At 45.6% G+C, this 22,762-nt stretch overlaps 1 protein-coding gene across 2 annotated transcripts in view; it reads left to right on the forward strand.

Annotated features, from left to right (window-relative positions):
* SHANK2 (SH3 and multiple ankyrin repeat domains 2) overlaps window positions 1-22,762 on the forward strand; it is a 3,078,421-nt gene that overhangs the window by 1,255,919 nt on the left and 1,799,740 nt on the right. For both annotated transcript variants that reach the window (XM_078684305.1, XM_078684307.1), the window contains 2 exons: window positions 7,347-7,498; window positions 10,526-10,693. In XM_078684305.1, the coding sequence (XP_078540431.1) occupies window positions 7,347-7,498; window positions 10,526-10,693 (320 nt within the window). The remainder of the gene's footprint in view (window positions 1-7,346; window positions 7,499-10,525; window positions 10,694-22,762) is intronic.

Consider the following 22,762-nt stretch of genomic DNA (forward strand, 5'->3'; position numbering starts at 1 on the left):
AGAGGGGAAATGTAGTCCTGAAACGCCGACTAGGGATAAGCTGATCTGCGGTCTGGTGAGAACTTTCCATTTGCCCATCTGTTGTATGACTTTCAGTGATATGCTTCAGCGTGCGCTATGACAGCACACGCCTTTTGATACAATGTTCGATCATGGACTGCCTGAGAGCGGTTTGTGGGGTGGCTGCTCAGCTGTGGGGGAATGCCTGGGAGGTACAAAGACTCATGTATGACTCTTGTTGATCGATATGCTTGTGGTGATGGCGCTAGGGCCTATACTGATGCAACCTTGCACCGACAGTCTTTCCTGTTTTTCTGGCAACCTCGGCCCTAGCGCTGTATGCATTAATGGTCCCCACGGGGGCTTCTTTGAGTTGTTTGGGATTGTTTGTGGGGGGATGTCTTATCATGCTTGGCCGTGTTTGGGTTGGTCTGCTGTGGGAGGGGGAGGGGAGGGAAGGGGTTTTGGTTCAACTTGGAGAGGGGAGGGCACACTTGCATTGCAATACACAGGAGAGAGTAGTGAGGGGGAAAGGGCGCTGTTGACATGTCACAGATTGAGCACACTGGTCTGGTACACTGCTGGAGACTTAGCGCTCTCCACAATATACACATCATATCAGGATGACTAGCATACCTGAAGCACAGGAGCATACACAGACGGCCACCATTCGCGCCCTCACTTGGAATGTCAGGGGGCTGAATGATTTCAGGAAGCTGAGGAAAGTGCTGAGTTACTTAAAAAGGCAAAATATAGATATAGCGCTGCTAAAGGAAACCCATTTGCCGCTCTCTAGTGGGATGTTACGCAGCAGAGGTCTGGAGGGGAACATAGCTGCAGCTGGGTTCACGACTCACGCCAGAGGGGTCATCACATGGGTTAACCCGGGATCGGAAATCATGCTACAGACATTGAGAACCGACCCAGAGGGCAGATATGTCATAGCGATCTGTAAGGGGCTGGGGCTGGATTTGCTGGTGGTGAATGCTTATGGTCCCAATCACGATGCCCCGGAATTCTATGACTCGCTAGCTGCAAAGATCGGCGCATATGACATGCCCCAAATAATCTGGGGGGGAGACTTTAACATGACGCTTAACCCAGATATTGACAGGTCGACTGCCCCCCCCCCTCGAAAGCCGTTGGCTGCGGCAGGGATGCTGACTGCTAAACTCCTTGTCCTAGACATGGAGGATGTATGGAGAAGCAGAAATGCAGATCCGGGAGGGTATACCCACTACTCGGCTTACCATGGGTTGCACACTAGAATAGATTATTGGTTTGCTACCTCGGGATGCTCAGCAGTATCAGACATTGTACGGTCCTACCGCGCACGTTGTCGGACCATTCCCCCGTGCTGTTGGTTGTGGCGGCTCTGGCTAGGAAAATACCCCACTTTACGTGGTGCTTTCCACCATACTCGCTCCTAGACCCCGTCTTCAGAGGGGAATTGGCAGAGGCGATTGACCTATTTTTTTTAAAAGAATGTGGGATCAGTGGAGGATTTCCAAATGGTGTGGGAAGCGTTTAAAGTTTACATACAGGGCATTGCTATCTCCAAACACTCCAGCGTCCTGAAGGCCATAAGGCGCAGGTTATCGGAGTTCGAAAACCAGTTGCAGGCCCTTGAGAGATGGCTGCTGACCCAGCCGGATGACGCTACGGGGGAGTACCACGATGAGGCGGACAGGGAGGTGAAACACTCTGGCAAATATGCCACCGCCCGTACTTATGGGGAAGGTGGTAGGCCTGGCTCTGTTCTGGCTAACATCCTTAAGGGCAGGAGAGGGAAGCCGCTGGTTACGGAGGTGAAAGCTTCTGAAGGCCAACGCGCCACGGATGAGGCGGATATAGCTACCATATTCAGAGATTACTACTCAGAATTGTACTCCTCAAAGTGCGGGGATTCGTCGGCTGAAATCCTGGATTACCTGGAGCATATAAAGCTCCCGATCCTCACTAACTCACACGGGGAATTTCTCATGTCGACTATACAACTTGACGAGATTAGAGAGGCCCTGGCCTCTATGCGCACAGGCAGCGCGCCTGGTATGGATGGCCTGACTGTAGACTTTTACAAAACGTTCCAGGAACAGCTGCTGCCACATATCTCCACTCTGATGAGTGACATCTGTATTCAGGGCAGCATGCCGAACTTCATGAGGGAGGCAATGATAGTCACTATCCTCATGCCAGGTAAGACGCATGATGACTGCGGTTCTTACCGGCCGCTGTCGCTGCTGAACGTAGATGCTAAGCTGTACTCCAAAGTTCTGGCGACAACGCTTGCACTTCTAGCCCCCGACTTAGTGGCCCCTGAGCAGGCAGGATATATACCTAGCAGGAATTTGATGTATAATGTCAGAACGGTGTTAGGGACTATCCAGCATGCCAAGCAGGACATAGCGGCCATGGCAATATTCCTTGACATGGAAAAGGCATTTGACTCGGTCGAATGGCCGTTCCTCCTCCAGGTATTACGAAGGATGGGACTAGGGGAGCCCTTCCTGCAAATGGTTGGTGCCCTTTACAAGGGACCCTCGGCTAGAGTGCGAGTCGGCAACGCGATCTCGCAACCCCTCTACATTGGCAGAGGTACTCGCCAAGGGTGCCCCATGTCACCGTTGTTGTTTGCTCTGGCGGCGGAACCACTGGCCTGCGCGCTAAGAGAGTCCCACAGCCACAAAGGCATAGGATTCCCGACCTACAAAATAGTGGTGTCAATGTACGCTGATGACACGCTGCTCTATGTTCACGACCCCACGACTAACCTGTCTCCGCTGCTGAGAGAAGTGGTTCACTTCGGGGCTCTCTCGGGCCTTAGAGTCAACTGGGCAAAATCTATTGTCTTTCCTCTCACGCCTGCGACTAAGCGGGTAGAGATGGAATACCCGCTCCAGTGGTCCGAAGACCCGATTAGGTATCTTGGAATACAACTCCACTCGGATCCGGAGCTGCTCATTAGCCAAAACTATGGGAGAGCAGTTGGCAAGCTGGAAGATGACATCGAGCTCTGGAGTAAGCTGCCGCTCACTTTGATGGGTCGCATGGCCATTATGAAAATGGTGGTCCTGCTGCACTTCCTTTTCCTATTTAATGCCATTCCAATAGTACTATCTAAGGCTTTCTTCCAGAGGCTGACGACTCTTATGATTAATTTAGCGTGGGCGGGCAAGCAACCCAGGGTTAGGTGGTCCATCCTCACACTGCCCTACAGTATAGGAGGCCTGGGTGCCCCAGACCTTGACCTTTATTACAGGGTGGCACAGGCGTCGCACCTGCACACTTGGATACATGGGGACACGATGTTCCCACATGTTCGCATGGAGCGACTGTTTGCACACCTGCTACCGCTCCCGGCCACGATCTGCAGGCCTTTGGACCGTAGGACCGGAATGCTGGACTCCATCACTGCCACCAACCATGCATGGCACTCGCTTCTACAGCGGCAGGGAGGTGCGCTGCTAAATTCACCTGACATGCCCCTGGAGTGGATGCTCTGGCTTCCGCCTCTGGGAGAAAAGGATGTAACTAGGGATCTGGCGAAACTCGGTTTACACCGAGCAGGCGACCTCTTTCAGGATGGCGTGGCCAAAACCTGGGTCTAGGTAAGCGGCGACCGCAGAGAGATACGACTGCTGCAACGCTTTCAATTCCATAGGGTGCGGAGAGCTCTTTCAGAGTTGCTTGTTGCGGACATGGCAGAGCCGCCAGAAGTACTAGAACTGACACATGTCATTAAGGCCGAGGAGTCCCGCAATCTCCTTACGAATCTCTATAGGATAGCTGGGCTGCAAGGTGAGCACCAGCCCATGAAAGCGAGATTGGCTTGGCAAAGAGACTTGGGGACCACGCTAGACGATGCGGTATGGCGCTACTGCTGTGAAAGCTCGAATCTGATCTCGCTCAATGGGCGGCAGAGGTTGATCCACTTTAAATTCCTGCAGAGGGTCTACTACACTCCGGAAAGACTCCATAGGTACGGACTGCGACAAACGGCAAACTGTGAGTGATGCCACTTTGCCAATGCTGACTTCTTGGACTTGCCATGGAATTGCCCGGGCATCCAGGCTTTCTGGTGTGACGTCTTCTCGGAAATGAGTAAGATCCTGGATGTAGACATGACCCCGGAGCCTGGCCTGGCGCTCATAGGTAACTCCTAGCGGCTCCCAGTTGCGATCCGTAGACTCACGAATATGGGGATGTTAATGGCCAAGAGAGTAGTGGCACATTGTTGGATGAGAGGACCGCTCCCTACCAAAACTAGATGGGCGCGAGACATGTTATACTGCAGCACCCAGACGGAGCATTACAGTGAATTGTTGCCCCCCAAGAGCCGCCCTAAAAACTTTTGGGCTTTGTACAAAGCATATCTAAACGGTACGGAGCGGGAGGGGACCTCGACCTCGGAAACGGGGACCCTGGACCAGCAGATTGACAATGGATAGTGATACTGAAGGGACGCACACATGCCTCAGAGACTGCTTCACGGAGCTCGTCGGGGGGGGAAGAGACTAGCGGTGGATAGAGAACATGGTGGCACTGCGGACACACTGCTTACCTTACGGATGACTGGGGCATGAACCTTGCGGCAGACACACTGGCTTGGGTGGCTCAGACGTAGCGATGGCATTGCTCCTGCGAACATTTAGAATAGGCATGGATGTGACATTGGATACGGCCTCATTGTGGCACTTACACTCTTACCTCGCACTGTGAACGCAATGAGGGAGGGGTGGGGGGGAGTCCTCATTTGGGTTGTTGTTGGGATTGGTTAAGTTACGACACAAATTCACCTGCCTTGAATCTAAGCTTCAGTGTTGAGGGGAGGGAGGGAGGGGACGAGTTGTTGGTAAAACACTGAATTCATGCCAGATAACTACTGCATGCTATTTCGAGAAGGCTTGCTGGTGGACTTGTCTGGCCCCTTGAGGGCTACGCCGCCGGACCCCCGGGTTGTCGGCTGATGGGCTGTGTATACACTCGTTCGAAGTACAGTCTACATATGCACAACGCGGCCGGCCCTTGAGGTTGTAGGCAAGCAGCTGTGTCACTGTAGTTCGTGCCAATAAAGGTTTAAAAAAAGAAAAAAGGAAATTCTTACAGAACTTTTTGTTCAGGGGTCCCTTGCTGCTGTTCACCAGGCCGGCTACTGTGAGGGTTTTCAGGCTTGGGTTTCAGCCCACTCTCGGTCAAAGTCTGGAAGTCGGAAATCTGGAGCATTTCAACCGGACGAATCTGGACAGCAGACCGGCTCGCGGTTGAGGGTCGCCGGCTCAGCTGGCTAGGTTGAGTCAGTCCACTCCAAACTCCCAATTTCTCCAAACTTCAGGAATTTCTTGCTGAAGTTCCCCAGAGTGTCACAAAGTGTACAAAACTTACTCCAAGTGTCTGGTAGCTCCAAGATGGTCCTAGAAAGTTTGAGACTTCTTTTCCCACAATCGACTTAGACAAAACTCTTACAAATCCACTGGTAGTACTCCAGGCTGGGGATTCTTGGTGGTGCTGGTTTAGGTGAGCTTTGTTTACCTGTAGCTTGCTGGGAGTCCGCTCTTTAGTCCTTTTTGAAGCTAGGTATTCCACAGGGCTGTAGTTCCAGATTTAGCTGCAGGCGCAGTCTTCAGAGTGCAGGGCCTGGCTGGTGCAAATCAATTTTCTCAGCATGGACCATTCTTCTTCGTTTCGTTTCAAGCAGTAGATATTAGAGGCTTTGCCTCTCTCAGATAATTATTCCAAGTTCTCAGAGTCAATCAGGAGGGCATTCCTGTCTAATAAGGTGCAGGGCAACACCCCAGAGTATGATCATATCCTCCAAAGTGTGGTACTATAGTCTCCCAGTGAGCACCATATCTCCAAAATTCAACATGGCTGATTTTCCAGAAGAGAGACAAGAGCTGGTTAAGCCCACCTACAGGATGGTTCATCTCCATATTGTTGTTTACCCTTATGGCTACTCATTCCTTCCTTAATCCTGCAATCTGGCTAGGTTCAAAGAATAGAAGTGTAAATGAAACTGGACTCTCCTATCTGTTTACTCCTTCTATTGAAGATTATAATTATGACCCCTCCCTCTGCTCTGGAATTATAACAGAACCCTGCCCTCCCAGAATGGCTCTCTAACCCCAGGGCTACTTATCACCTCATCCAAGCGCCTGGCTAATCCACCTAACTCGGAACAATCAGTGCAGATCACTGGAAGGCTGAATTATGCCTTATAGATAAGTGTCTTATAACTTTTTGTCTGTACATTTTAGTATAAATTCACCAAAAGCATATTGTTTGATTTATCAATACCATTCTATAAAGTCCTTAAATTATATTTTTATGACCTCCTTAACATTAGTTATTATTTAATAACTTCTTGCCATTTTAACTTATGTGGCTGGTGAGCAGCAATGGGGAAAATTAACTAGGCAATTTCTCGTACACCAGGGCTTATCAAACATCTTTTATTAGAACCCTACCTATATTTACAGGACCCCCACCCCTGAAACACCCAGGGGAGACTTTAGTGATTCCGAATATGTCTTAATAGTGCAGATCCTCCCTCCACAGTGCTCCTAGCACAAAAGTCGATTTTAGGAAGCACTTTACTACAATGTAGGGAGTGTAATGTACAATTTCATTAACCCCAAGGCATATAAAACCTATTTTATAAGGGTCTTCCCTATAAGTATAACTCCTCACCAATGGGACATGTAGGGGAGACCCTGGGGGTACCTAATATGCCAAAATATTATAGTTTATACATTTTTCAAGTGCCCCAAACACCAAAGTTGAGTTAGGCACAATTTTCATTTTAAAAGCAGTCCTGCATTACAATACTCCTTTTAAATTGACCCTAGGCTTCAGCTGTGCACACATGCAAGTGCAGATAGGGCTGCTGGCCTCTAAACTGCCATGCCCTAATACACACGAGGCACTAAGAGGTAGTTTCAAACACTGTGCCCTATTATGTACTAGAGCCTTATAGGGGAGGTCAGGCCAATCCTAGGGGTACCTTAACCCATAGTGTACCCTAGTATATGTGGGTATTTTAACCCTATTCTAAGTATGTTTCAGCATTGAGCGCCATGGGCTGGTTAGGCAGAGGCCAGGGGCAATCCGAGTCAGTTACCACCAGTACCAGTTAGCAAATAAGTTAGTGGTGCCCAGGGCACAGGATGACTTTGCAACTATTAGCCTGTCCAAGCCCTTCTGTGAAGCCCTTATAGACCGTGGTTGCTATTAGTAGTTTCTGTGAACTGCTTTTGATTCTAAAATGGTGACTCTCGATTCTCAAAAGTGTATTGTATGGCTGGACACAAACTATAATCTAGCACGTCTTATTTGTCTTGCTTACACAGAGACCCCATTCACTTTGGCAGCCCAATTTGACAATCCTGTGGAAATGATCAAGGCTCTTCGAAATGGTGGTGCCCATTTGGATTTCCGGGCCAAGGATGGAATGACAGCGTTGCACAAGGCGGCCAGAGCCAAGAACCAAGCTGCCCTCACGGTAAGAGGTTTTAATATTTACAACATGTAAAATATTATGAAAAGCCTGCAAGCTCTTTCAGAATAATCCCTTTACACAGGAGTGGATGTTGGTCTTTCACAAGCATTTGTTTGACCTCAGCCAGACCACCTCCTTCTAAAGCTGTGCGCGCGTTAAATGCAAGGTTGAGTTCTAAGCGACAGTGACTCTACCTATATTTTTAGGAAAGGAAGTAAATGTTTACTGGAGATTGTATCCAGTCCCTATTACTTTGAGGCCGTTGTGAATGAGCAAATTGAAGGAAACGCTTTGCAACACTTTTGTAAAACCTTATATGATCCAACAATGTGTTCATTAACCTATTTCACTGGTGAAATAGGCCTTCTTTGAAAGGTGACATTGAACCTGATTCATGAAAACAATTTTGTACCAACACGATAAGAAATAGAGCAAATTTGAATATGTTTTACATGTAGTACGATTTATCAATCTTTGTTACCAAAGCAAAAGAAGTACAATATGACTTTCTTCTCTGCATTGCTCTGATGCTAGAAGTATTTATTATTGACCTTGGAAAGATCTTACCAAATGCTGTTTCTTTATTGTCCTAGTTCACAAGCAGCAAAAATGGTGCAGCCGTAAATTTGCTCTATTCGGTTGTTAGCCCTGATGTAAACTGTTTATGACATGGCCCAAAATTACATAATATACTGCTTGTCACCACTGAAAGGCAGGGGGGAGGGGGAATCCCCAGCAGTGAAGATGGAGGCAGGTGGTTGGTACCAGTACATATCAACCAAAACTTAATCTAATAGACACCGCAGACCAAAATGTTGTTTATAAAAATACTGCCCTATCAGAGATAATATAAGACAAATTACACCCAGGTTAAACGCCAAGGTAAAAATCAATCCTAATCGTCACAGTTATACAGCAACTATCTCAATTTATAAATTGAAAACATAGAAAGTCCAGCATAAGTATTCACAAGATACAAAGTTCACAATATTTCATTCAAATTGAAAAGTTCTCCTTGTCTACTTCTTAAAAGCTCCAAAAAAGAAAAGCCCATATCTTGCAACTAAAGGTGGTAATGTGTTGTGTCCCCACAGGCATTTTTTTTTAAATGTATCAAGCCAACCATTATAACAAACCAGCCAATATGTGTTTCGCACGATACAGCGTCTCGCGTTTTATTAGGGCTCATTGATGAATTATTTATATTCAATCGTACGCAGGTGATATCATGGTAGAAATGCTCATCTGTAATTCAAGCTTGATTCAGAATAATGATTCTCAGACTTCTTGGAGAACCTAAGTGTTACCAACAGGAAAGATAAAATGATGTATCTTAAATACATTACATTTTTGGTAAATGGTCAAAATAACATTTTAGTGCATTGCAAGATTTTATAAGCAAACTGTTCTTTAAGAATGTTTTTCTTTAGTTTCAAATAATTAGAATTGCTCAAGCCTGGCATTCAGAGAGACATCTTTAAGTCTTGCTATCAGTCAGACTCTATTTACCTTCTTAAACATATATTTTTATAGGGTTAAAGTATATGAGTAGTTTCCTTAGTGCAGTCATGGCACTGCCATTCCACCTCCACTGATAAACTACTAAAGATGTTCATTATGTGCTGCATAATTTGCCTTACAGCGGGGCATGTAAATAATCTAGGTTTATATTAATATGGCACCATTTGTAAACTGAGCATACACACATCCTATCTGAGAATGTAGGCTAATGCTGAATAAAAAAGTTTTCTTTAATTCATAGATATGGGTCATGGATGAGAACAGTCATGGCTGGCACTAATTGCGAGTGGGGGACGGGAGGGTGCTCGGGAAGAGTGTGTTAATAATGTAATAAGAAAAACAACGTACCTGTCTGCAGGCCGGGTCCTGCCTTTTTGCGGCTCCAGCCCTGCTCGGCGTGTGCTCCTGACTCTGGCAGGAATAGGAAGCAGGCAACCTCCCTCCTCTTCCCTATAGGCCAATCACAACACTGCAATGGCAGCCTTGTGATTGGGGCTGCCGCCCAGCGAGGGGCTTACGGGGAGGCCATTTTCTCCATGTAGGCTGCATTGAAGAGTGCATGGAGAAAGGGCAGAGTGCGCATGACTAGTATGCGTGGCCCCCAAAGGCGCACCGCTCCTCCCCTGCTCGCAGAGTAGCGCCCCACCCACCCATCCACAACCAAACCCTTCTGTTCTGCTTTCTCGCAGTGCGAGTAGCAGAAACATAAAATGGTAGTAATGACCAGTTTATGTTTCTGCTTCTCGCACTGCAAGAAAGCAGCGGGGCGAGGCTCCTCCACCCTAGTGGATGAGACAGCCGTGGAAGAGAATCAATGTCAGAGCTGTCCGTAACCCATATAAAAATAACAGGTTTTTGTGTGCTGCTCTTCTGCCATTTGAAGCGCTCTAAATAATAGATGTTACTGTGTAAGGATAAGTGTGCGTTGCTGTGATTCAAACTCATGACCTCCAGAATGGTATAATTTTCTGCAGAAAGCATTACGCTCACAGAGCCATCTTTGTGCCATAAGCTGTTTGCTTTCCATCTGTTTTTGGTTGTTACCTTGTGATTACTCCCTGGTGTCTGCTTCCAACCATTCTCACTTCTATTATTAGTTTTATATGAGTTGATTGGAATTATTTATATAGCAGAACAGGCCTCTGAAGAATGCTCAGGTGGTGCACAAATAACATAGCACAACACATTTTGAGAATGAGACTATAAGCTGCATGCAAAAGGCTACGTAAGTGTGGTTGGTCAGGAGAGCTCATGTGTAGTCATGAAGTTGGTGGCAGGAACAAATTTCCCAATTTTACATCCAGCTTTCTAACTATAAAACAACAACCCCAGGCTCTAGCCACCTCCCCGCATTGTGTTCTCGTACAAAAAGTATCCTTTTGTAGCTCAGATATTCTGAGGAAGGCTTTTGATATATATGCCTTGTATTCTCCTTTTTTGTCCCTTCCTGGGTCTTCTGTTTATTCTCAATATTGACCATTAAATTGATATATGTTTTTATGTTCCCAGACACTCCTGGAGCTTGGTGCATCCCCTGATTACAAAGACAGCAGGGGTCTTACCGCGCTTTATCACACTGCCATGGTTGGCGGGGACCCCTACTGCTGCGAGCTGCTACTTTATGAACATGCCACACTGGGCTGCAAAGATGAAAACGGATGGCATGAAATCCACCAGGTCAGAACCATCGTTAAATGTTAATGCTGTGGGCCTCTTAGAGTGACAGTAGTTAATGCTGCACTTTCTGGAGTGGGTCCATGTCTTGTCTTTAGATAACTGCTCCGTTGGCTACAGAGGCATTTAGCTTGTTGTTTGTAACAATGTATATTAGAACATTGCAATGCTGGGCGCTCCATTTACAACAATGGAGTACTACGGGCTTCTAATGGCCTATAGAATCCCAGAGCTCTAACATACCAGTGTTTGTTCCCAGCTGCTGCTGTAAGCAAAAGGCCTCATAGATCCCAAGGGGATTTAATTCCCCTCAGGTTCCGTGAGGCCTTAGTTTTATATATTGCAACATTCTGCCATCTAGAGGCAGAATGTTTCAAAAGCCTTAGAGCCCTCTGTAGCAGCTCTACCCGCGATCAAAGTCCCGCACCCTTGTTAAAGGCCCTTGGCTTTGGCTTAGGCCTTTAACGCTGGAGCAGGGCTTTAATGGCCAGTAGAGGCTGCTACTGTGGGCTTTAAGGCTATATCGATTGTGCTTGATATGCTGTTTTACCAGTTGACCTCTGATTAAAACCTTGGATATCAAAATTATTTGTATTGCTTTACAAGCAACACCCTGCGTTACATGTTTTTGTATCTCATGTGCTCTAGCAGTTCACTCCAAATTTACCAATTTGATGAGTTTTCCTCAGTTATAGTCTGGCAAGAATTACATTATATACAGAGGTGAAGATGTAATGGAGGTGAACAAGACTATTGAAAGGCTTGGTTGAGATGTTGATGCCTTTGTGAATGGTGCAATGATGTATACAGTTTTCATGAAAGGTGTTTGTGTGTGTGGTTTGCCGTCTAGTTCTTTGCATGGCAGTGTTTTGTGGTGTTGAAGGGCATTGACTGTGGTGCCAACGGGAAGGTACGCACCAGGTGCAGTCTTTCAACTGGAGGCCTACTCAGTGCCATCTCAAGAACTATTGGTGATCTGGGCAAGGCATACTCTGGGGTCTTTTGCTACATATTTCCAGCTAATTCAAGACCTTGTCATGCCAAACAACATTGAATCCTATGTTAAATTATCAGGGATGAAGGGGATACACAAAAACACGCGAGAGACAAAACTATCTGACGTCTTTCAGCCAAATAGTACCAAAAGAAAGCTTGAACTAAAACTGATAAGGTAATATCTTTTTACGCACGGAGCTACATTTGTTTTACATGGTATCTATTCAGTGTTTAACTAGTCTGTCTCACAATAAGGGTGACATGGTGGATTTTTAGAATACTAGTGCCTCATAATTAATTAAGACATTTGTACACCTGACTTTACATTATAGCTTTAAATGCCAGATGTTGATTACCACCAAAATAATCCCCTTCACAAGTGGCATTCTAGCTGCCACCGTGAAGGAGTACACCGAGGATGTGCACGATTCCATTAGGTGAAGTCTGACTATGTTCTTCTAAATTGTCTTCACCATCCTTGTTCTTCCTCTTCTCTATATTTAGACTTTTCAGTCTAGACAATTGCAGAAAAACATCAGACCACACACGAAAGAGTGTTCATTTGCTGCTGTTCTTTTAACGTTGCACTGGGCTTCTGATATCCATGCTTCAGTGATGTGCTCTGACTCCAAAAAGTAGTCAAAATTGGTTATTCTCTTTATTGACACATATACTGTATCTATAACTCCCTAATATATGGTACAAAGTGTACAGTGGGCTTGTAGGTAAAATGTCCCTATCGTTATGGAGCTTCTTTTGTGCCATCCACTACAGTTGACCAGTTCCAACTCAACCAGCCATGGACCCTGCTAGTGACTTCTGCTGGAGAGAAACTTGACCGCCCTCCCCCACGTGCTGTTCCCGATGTCTTTGAACTCATAGCCGTGTCAAAGTATATTCCTCCTAACATCCTGTAAAAGTTGGCACCCAAAACCTTTTTGGCTCCACCGACCTCCAGAGGACTCAGATACACCTTCTAAGTTGACCTGGCCAAGGTGCGTTTCCACTGAGTTGAAGATTCATGTTTCTTCCACTCAGAGCTCTTCCACAGTGGCAAATCTATTTTAGCAGGACCTTGTAGTAAAGGTATCCGGCTTTGTGGAATCTTTTTTTGATCTTGGATTCCTCCAGGAGGGCAAGACTGCATTGCCCTCCTGGAGGAATCCAAGATCAAAAAAGTGACTACTTCAAACATGGAAACTTTTCGTGGGGTGGTGGAGGCGCCAAAATATCTGGAGAGTGAGAGGAGTACAATGGGTTGGAATCTTGAATTTACCTGCTAGGAGCTTTTCCCGCCTAAACGAATGGCTTCACCAGGTGGAGTAAAGAGAGTGACTTCAGTTAGAAAAATGATTATATATTTTACATTTCAATTTCATTGGAATAAAATATCTGAGAGCGCAATGACTAAAGATTTGGCAGGTCAAATTTATTTTCTGAAGTAGACATCTACAATGTAGTATGTCTTCAACAAATGAAAATGTAAGGGAAACCCAGAATAAATAATAAATGAAAATGCCAGTCTCTCGACTATACTTTTTTCCTGCTCAAGAAATTCACAAGTTTCACCTATAACACAGTAGTCTGGTGTTGTGTATGGTGTTTTGGTTAGCAACAGTTTCATCATGAACTTAAGTAGGATTTCTTGTTTGAAAATTACGCGATAAACAAAAATGGAGCTCATTACCGCTACACCATATAATGTACATATACCTCCCTACAGCATTTATACAAAAGTTGTATTGCTCATTAAGATACATTTTACCCATCATGTGACCATCTGCCCTTGCGATGAATCTTTGATCAGGGTCAAACTGGATAAGTTATAACGTACAAAATAGTAGCTTGCAAAATAGAGTCTCTCTTTAAAAATGAAGTTCACCTGTTCAGCGGGGAAATAGTCTTTACAAAGCGGCTGTTACCATGCATAACCATCACAACACTGCTGTTACAATGCAGGTACCATTACCACTCAGTACTTTACAATGCATATGTATTTACCATGCATACCTTTAAAATGAATTTCACTGTAAAGGCGTGAATGTTAAAGGCATATGCATTTACAATGTAAGTGTTAGGTGTTTATATGTGTATATGAATGTATGTATGTATGTATAACATTGTGAGCGCTGATTACATTGCATTGGTGAATACAGATGGCCACAAGGTGTAAGAGACATGAGACTGCAATTTCCAGAATGACTGCATTAATATAAAGACATGGCAGCAGTATCAATGAGGGGCTACAGACGTACACCACTTAAAAAAGATGGAAAGTTGAAACTTGTCTTGGTGCCTGCCGCTATGTTGTTTAATCAATGAAAGAATTTGCCGAATGGAACCTCCAGGAGTGAAACACTTCTCCTTGTGAAACATATATATATATATATATATATATATATATATATATATATATATATATATATATATATATATATATATATATATATATATATATATATATATATATATATAACCTACTGGCGGTCGAATTTTTTCCTATGGGATTTTTCAAAATTCTATGTTGAATAACTTTGGCGTTGATGGACGGAATTGGCTGAAATTTTCCTGAAAATGGCACATTTACTCTCCGGTCCTTCCCTGAAAGTTTGGGGGGGATTCGTCAAGCGGGGGCCGAGAAAAAAGGGGGGTCCCAAAACGTGTTTTCCCCATGTTAATTTCCATAGGGCGGTTGGCCTCACTTTTAGCCCGAACGGCTGAATGGATTTTCACCAAACTTGGCAAAATTGTAGGGACTGGTAGCCCGATGTGCCTTTGCTATGTCTCAAGATATGTGCTACAGTGGTTTTTACAAAAATTAACTTTGAAAAAATATATATTGGGCTACATTGGGCTATATATATGTTAGAGCCCAAATGTAGCCCAATGTAGCCCAATGTAGCCCAATGTAGCCCAAAGATGGCCACCAGAGACCAAAAAAAACAAATGTAGCCCAAATATCAGCCAGATGTAGCCCAACTATAGCCCAATGACAGAATGTCCCAGAGTGTTCTATAGAACAACTAGAGCGCTAACAGTCTTACTTATGACAAAAGTATTGCACACCTGAAGTCATCTTGATTGGAATAAAGTGTTAACACTTAAAACATTTAATTTGCAAAGGAACAAAATGAGGGGGTTCATTTTGCCATAGAAATTATGATTAGTGCTGAAGAAAGAAAAATTAGGGCACATTTTGAGTGACTTCTCAAATCCTCTTATATTTCATTAGAAAAATTCTGATATGCAGTCTCCCAAGATGGCCACCAGAGACAAAAGAGCCCAAATGTAGCCCAAGTGTAGCCCAATGTCGCCCAATGTAGCCCAATGTAGCCCAAAGATGGCCACCAGAGACAAAAAAAAACAAATGTAGCCCAAATATCAGCCAGATGTAGCCCAACTATAGCCCAATGACAGAATGTCCCAGAGTGTTCTAAAGAACAACTAGAGCGCTAACAGTCTTACTTATGACAAAAGTATTGCACACCTGAAGTCATCTTGATTGGAATAAAGTGTTAACACTTAATACATTTATTTTGAAAAGGAACAAAATGAGGGGTTTCATTTTGCGATAGAAATTTTATATATATATATATATATATATATATATATATATATATATATATATATATTCAATGAAAAAACCATAGGTTTGAGACCATATATAGTTAGGTGAATATTTTAATCATACAAAACCAATGAAATTCCCATATATAGTTAGTTGCACTAACTATATATTTCGCGCACCCGCAATCCACTGCTGATGATGTCACATATTACATCATTCATGACATATATATATATATCAACATGACCTCCCTCCTAAGAGAAAGATGAGACCACCTAGGGGAGCCATTTGGAGCCAGCTTTATTTAAGGAGCACCTCCGTACAGACAAATGCATTTCGGCATAGTGTCAGCCTTCTTCAGCGTCTGAGGTATTCTGCAACAGTGAAGGAGTTCATGTGTCGGTATAAATACCCGCCTCCCCCTCGCTGTTCTGTGCTCGCTCCACCCCCTCCAGGTGCAATCCATACGCATATGCCTCCCGTTTGACGCTAAGTTGTTATCGCCTACAGGTCCCAGAATGCAATTGGAGAGTGGGTAGGCATTGCGGGACTAGGAGCAAGCACGGGCTATGATGTTATGCAATAAACCCCAAAGTACGAGTGTCCCAAAGTTCAGCAAGCTCCTCTGGTCCCCTAAATCGCAGCGCCCCTCAGGCCAATGGGGTTCTTGTAGCGGGGGCCAAGCGGAAAATCTGCCCCGTCCAGAGAGCAGTCGAGTGGCTGCTACACCACACCACATTATCCACGGCTTGAGGGTGGGTCCATGGTAAATCCAGTCACCTGGAAACAGCAAAGATTCCGCCGGAGCAGAGACCAGTGAAACCCGGACCAACTTGATGCTGCGGGGGCCTCGTAAACGCGACACTGGAAATCGCGTTATTGTATCCAACATGACCTCCCTCCTTAGAGAAAGACGAGACCACCTAGGGGAGCCATTTGGAGCCAGCTTTATTTAAGGAGCACCTCCGTACAGACGAATGCATTTCGGCATAGTGTCAACCTTCTTCAGCGTCTGAGGTATTCTTCAACAGTGAAGGAGTTCATATGTCGGTATAAATACCCGCCTCCCCCTCGCTGTTCTGTGCTCGCTCCACCCCCTCCAGGTGCAATCCATACGCATATGCCTCCCGTTTGGCGCTAAGTTGTTATCGCCTACAGGTCCCAGAATGCAATTGGAGAGTGGGTAGGCACTGCGGGGATAGCAGCAAGCACGGGCTATGATGTTATGCAATAAACCCCAAAGTCCGAGTGTCCCAAAGTTCAGCAAGCTCCTCTGGTCCCCTAAATCGCAGCGCCCCTCAGGCCAATGGGGTTCTTGTAGCGGGGGCCAAGCGGAAAATCCGCCCCGTCCAGAGAGCAGTCGAGTGGCTGCTACACTGCACCACATTATCCACAGCTTGAGGGTGGGTCCATGGTAAATCCAGTCACCTGGAAACAGCAAAGATTCCGCCGGAGCAGAGACCAGTGAAACCCAGACCAACTTGATGCTGCGGGGGCCTCGTAAGCGCGACACTGGAAATCGCGTCATTGTATCCAACATGACCTCCCTCCTTAGAGAAAGACGAGACCACCTAGGGGAGCCATTTGGAGCCAACTTTATTTAAGGAGCACCTCCGTACAGGCGAATGCATTTCGGCATAGTGTCAGCCTTCTTCAGCGTCTGAGGTATTCTGCAACAGTGAAGGAGTTCATATGTCGGTATAAATACCCGCCTCCCCCTCGCTGTTCTGTGCTCGCTCCACCCCCTCCTGGTGCAATCCATACGCATATGACTCCCGTTTGGCGCTAAGTTGTTATCGCCTACAGGTCCCAGAATGCAATTGGAGAGTGGGTAGGCATTGCGGGGATAGGAGCAAGCACGGGCTATGATGTTATGCAATAAACACCAAAGTACGAATGTCCCAAAGTTCAGCAAGCTCCTCTGGTCCCCTAAATTGCAGCGCCCCACAGGCCAATGGGGTTCTTGTAGCGGGGGCCAAGCGGAAAATCCGCCCCGTCCAGAGAGCAGTCGAGTGGCTGCTACACCGCACCACATTATCCACGGCTTGAGGGTGGGTCCATGGTAAATCCAGTCACCTGGAAACAGCAAAGATTCCGCCGGAGCAGAGACCAGTGAAACCCGGACCAACTTGATGCTGCGGGGGCCTCGTAAACGCGACACTGGAAATCGCATCATTGTATCCAACATGACCTCCCTCCTTAGAGAAAGACGAGACCACCTAGGGGAGCCATTTGGAGCCAGCTTTATTTAAGGAGCACCTCCGAACAGACGAATGCATTTCGGCATAGTGTCAGCCTTCTTCAGCGTCTGAGGTATTCTGCAACAGTGAAGGAGTTCATATGTCGGTATAAATACCCGCCTCCCCCTCGCTGTTCTGTGCTCGCTCCACCCCCTCCTGGTGCAATCCATACGCATATGACTCCCGTTTGGCGCTAAGTTGTTATCGCCTACAGGTCCCAAAATGCAATTGGAGAGTGGGTAGGCATTGCGGGGATAAGAGCAAGCACGGGCTATGATGTTATGCAATAAACCCCAAAGTACGAGTGTCCCAAAGTTCAGCAAGCTCCTCTGGTCCCCTAAATCGCAGAGCCCCTCAGGCCAATGGGGTTCTGGTAGCGGGGGCCAAGCGGAAAATCCGACCCGTCCAGAGAGCAGTCGAGTGGCTGCTACACCGCACCACATTATCCACGGCTTGAGGGTGGGTCAATGGTTAATCCAGTCACCTGGAAACAGCAAAGATTCCGCCGGAGCAGAGACCAGTGAAACCCGGACCAGCTTGATGCTGCGGGGGCCTCGTAAACGCGACACTGGAAATCGCGTCATTGTATCCAACATGACCTCCCTCCTTAGAGAAAGACGAGACCACCTAGGGGAGCCATTTGGAGCCAGCTTTATTTAAGGAGCACCTCCGTACAGACGAATGCATTTCGGCATAGTGTCAGCCTTTTTCAGCGTATGAGGTATTCTGCAACAGTGAAGGAGTTCATATGTCGGTATAAATACCCGCCTCCCCCTCGCTGTTCTGTGCTCGCTCCACCCCCTCCAGGTGCAATCCATACGCATATGCCTCCCGTTTGGCGCTAAGTAGTTATATATATATACACACATAAATTAGTGAAATTTTTTTATAACGGTTTAGGGTGAGTACTGGTTTTTGGGTGGCAAAAGTATTTTACGGTATATGGTGGGTATGAGTTTTGGGGTGGCAAGGGTGTTTTTAGGGTTTAGGGTGGGTATGAGTTTTAGGGTGGCTTGTCCAAACTGGCAGGATTAAAAAGCAGTGCAAAGCAGTATAAATTAGACTGCTAAATTGGTACGGTCGGTCGACATCGGTGTACCGACATAGAGAGCGGGGCCCCCTTCCCTGAGTTGTTATCAGGTAGAGGAGGGTCTACTTATCCACCGATTTGGATAAGTGCCAGTAGTACCGAGCTAAACACTGTATTACTGGTTTAGTATCACTGTATTTATTTGTTTTTATATATTTCTTATGGTACTGATGACAACCTGGACACTTTTAAAGACCAGTTAGGCTGAAACATGTCGACCGACCTTACCAATTTAGCAGTCTAATATACACTGCTTTTTAATCCTGCCAGTTTGGACAAGCCAATAAATAGTTTTTTGTTTCAACTAGGTAGTTTTAGAATCACATTTATCTATTTGTAGATGTCATCCCCGACATGATAGGGAGGGACTATCTTGCTCAGGTTCCTATAGTCACGAGAAGTTTCTCTAACTCTTGGGACAATGTTGCTGCCAGCAAGGGACCCTAGCCCCAATTTCTTTCTAGCCCTCTGGATCTCTAGGGACTCTTTGTCAAGGGTCAACTGCTCTTGCATGAGCCCAAGCCTAGCTTTCTCAAGTTCAAGAAGTTAGTATTTGCAGCTAAAGAGTACGCCCTCTTACTAGATATGGAGGTCCCTACTGACTGTCCTGAGGCCTTGGATTCTGCAGAGGATGATCTAGACTTCCTTGGTCTACTCTGCACTTTCCCAAGAGGAACAAAGGGCCACCTCGAGGCCATCTGTAGTCTGGGAGATCTCGGTTTTCCTGTGGGAGTCATTAGTCTCCTCCTGGTCGGTGTCAGCTTCAGGTTCATAGAGGGATCCTGTCCAATCTTCTAGCCCTTGCCTACCCACTCTGTCTTGCTCATCTGACCCAATAGCTTTGTTTAGGTCATCTACCAGTAACAGCTCTAGAAGGCGTGAGTGTTGGCACTTTTCCATGCCTTCAGCTTCCTAGGAGCACACAGGGCTTTCAGTTCATGGAACAAAAGCACACTGGATCTAGTAGACAAAGAGCCACTGGCATCTCCTTTAAAAGACATGCTAAGTGAGGTGTGGTGTACCTACCTAACCTAGTGGTAACTACACTTTCTGAGGTTGGAGAAAGGGTGTGCTTGACCCTGGGTTAGTCAACCCAAAGTTCAGTAGAACTTACTATTCTAAGCTTGTATTACTTGTGCCTATGATTTCAATAAATCAAGTCAAAGATTTATCTGGTAAAACAATGCAGGGTTGAATCCAACCGCTGCACACCAATGTGGGTAGCTGGCCTGGTATATGATGCACACTTATGTATGTGGAATCCCTGCACCAGTCCAAACAATGGTGTTTAAGAGGTCTTGGACAACCTTAGAATGCTCTCTAAGTGGTAGCTGTGGAGGGCAGTCTTCAGGCTTATTCCAGAATTAGTCCAGAACTATATTAGACATTCATTTGCAATGGAACAGCAGTGATCTATGTGAGTAAACAAATCTTTTTGAAGTCTGTTTTTCATGTTTGTTAAGGACTTGCATTATAAATATGTGCACATGTTTTACCCAGCATCTCCATATGATTAAGAACTGAAGAGGTCGAAACGCATAATGGAGATTTACTTTTTGTATTTTTAAATAAATTAAAAACGTTATTTACTTTAAACCAGCTGGTGGGCTTGTGTTACATTTTCAGAGAAAGGAAAGTGTGTTTTCTTTGGAATTTTTTTGCGGTGCAATGGCTTGAGAGCCTTACCCGAGACGCTGGGCATTCCTTTCCATCAGCTTGCATTTGGAAATATATCTATACTACTATAATAAAGGAAGCCCTTTCAGCCTTTGAGGCGGGTAAACTCGGGAACCACAGCGCCAATCCACACACCCAATACACCGTTGGAATCGTCAGGGTGTGTAGATGGTTATAGGCTATATAAATTTAAAAAAAACGTTATTTAAAAAATTTTAAGTAAAAAAAAAAGTAGTCCCTCCGAAGTAGCGCAGGCCGCGACGTACGTGCTCACGTCAGGAGCACGGGGAGGAGCGGCGTCCAGGAGCGCGACGAGGAGCGGCGGACATGGTGCGGGGCAGGAGCGGTGACGTGAGGAGTAGCGGAAAGGCCAGCGGCGGTGCGAGAGGCGGACAGGCGGGAGGAGCGGCGGCTCAGGTAAGGGGACCCATCTCGGGGCAGGCGGGGGTCGGGGCAGGCGGGGGACAGGCCGGGCGGGGGCCCGGGCTGCTGCACAATGTCGGGGCGGGCGGGGGTCGGGGAAGCCTGTTGCACCCGGACAAGGTCGGGACGGGCTGCTAGTATATATATATATTTAAAAAAAAGAAAATATAAATGCATTATCTATATGTAGAAAGGGTTTAAACTTACCTCTAAAATGCTTGTAAAACTTTACCACGCGTATGCCCTTACCATTTATGCTTTTACTATGAAATTCGTTGTGAAGGCCTGCGTGGTAAAGGCAAATGTGTTGTAAAGGTATGCGTGATAAAGGTTATGCGTGGTAGTGGCATTTGCGGTGCAACTGCTGTGTTGTAACAGCATGCATTACAATGGAATGCATGGTACCATCATATAACCGTTCAGCGTGGTCTACAGTCATTGAGATTCAATTATTCAGATACATTTCACTTGGGATAACCAGTGCTCTCATGAACTGGGTATGACAGCTTAATTAGTCGAGGTCATTAACATCAGTCAGGAATGTATATTTAGCCTCCAGATGAGAGATGATTGGCCAAATTGGTTCTAAAACAGATTGTATTCAGACAGTATTGAAAAGATTTTAATAGTTACTTTTCAACCAAAGTTAACTAAAGTCTGAGTACACTATTAAATCAGGATTTGAAAACTAAGCGTATAGTAATTTTGAATATTTATTCTACCGTTTTTCTAAGGGGAGATGTGAAATTAATAATCAAATCATGCTTACATCTGTCTTTAGAAATTTCGCAGTGAAAACAGTTTTTAGGCATCCTTTCACTGTGAAGACATCTATTTGAAATAGATAGTGCTCAACTTTTTTTTTATATATGAGAGAACACTGCATTGTGAGTTTAAAAAGCACACTTTAGGTGCTATGGGTTATTAACATACAAAAACAAGTTATCTTACTAAACAAAGTCACTTTCCTTACCATCCGTCATGGTAGAGCCCTTAAATTGCATTCCAGACAGAGCACAGTGTTGCTATTGGCATTCCTGTGTGTTTGTCATATAAGTGGGGTGTAAGTATGCAGTACAGTCCATGTATTCCGAGCCCAAGTTGTTGGTGCATCATTAGGCCATTTTCTATGACCTTACAGTGAAGTTAAAAAGCCAAATAAAATAATCCAATACACAGTAGGTTTGGGATGGAAGCACAGGTTCTTTTTTACTGTTAATGTTGATTTTGCTCACAGTCCTACAGCCGACAAAACCAGACTGGAAAAAATTGGTGATGACAACAAAAATGATGCACTTAATTTTCCTTTGGAAAGATAAATCTAATTATACATATTTATATTTAGGGCATCAATATACCGTCAGGCGGACTCACATCAACCTGAAACCATTACGGTCTCGGAACCGACTGGCTGAACTCTGGTCGGCGGTCCCTACACCACTATTACAATGCGACCACACATGGTGCGGTTGCATACTCCCATTTCTCTATGGGAGCTTGTGCTGCGGCCAGAACTGGCCCCAGCACAATCTCTCATATGGAAATGGGAGTTTTTGTTAATCCCTGCACCTCCTGGCAGGCACCATGCCTGCCACTCGGTACAGGGATTGACGGGGAGCACCATATCCCCCCCAGTCACCCAACTGGAGGCCACTTTTGCAAGGGGGCAGGCTACAGGCACCAAAGCCACTTTCCAATAGGCTTTTCATGTCAGAAAGCCCAACATGAAAGCTGTGTGGGAAACAGAAATCATAATCCCGACCGCAAAACTGCTGCCCTTAAGGGATTACGTGCAGGTTCTGTCTGGCCGACGGGCTCAAGTCATTGGAAGCCAGCCGGAATGACCGGCTGGTTTTAATTCCGGCCGCCATATTCGTAATACGGTGGTCGGAATTGAAACCGAAGATGTCAGTCCGCAAGCCTCCTAGGGCAAATCGGAGGCTTTACAAACGACATCAAAATAGAGCCCAATATGTCTAATTATTCAGATTCTCAACATTTCATGGCAACCTAAAATGTGGGTGTCAACATAAAATGTTGTAGTAGTGCACTAAGTATGCCTCTATATCTTATCCTTA

Source organism: Lissotriton helveticus, chromosome 3_2 (assembly GCF_964261635.1).
Source record: "Lissotriton helveticus chromosome 3_2, aLisHel1.1, whole genome shotgun sequence".
Taxonomy (NCBI): domain Eukaryota; kingdom Metazoa; phylum Chordata; class Amphibia; order Caudata; family Salamandridae; genus Lissotriton; species Lissotriton helveticus.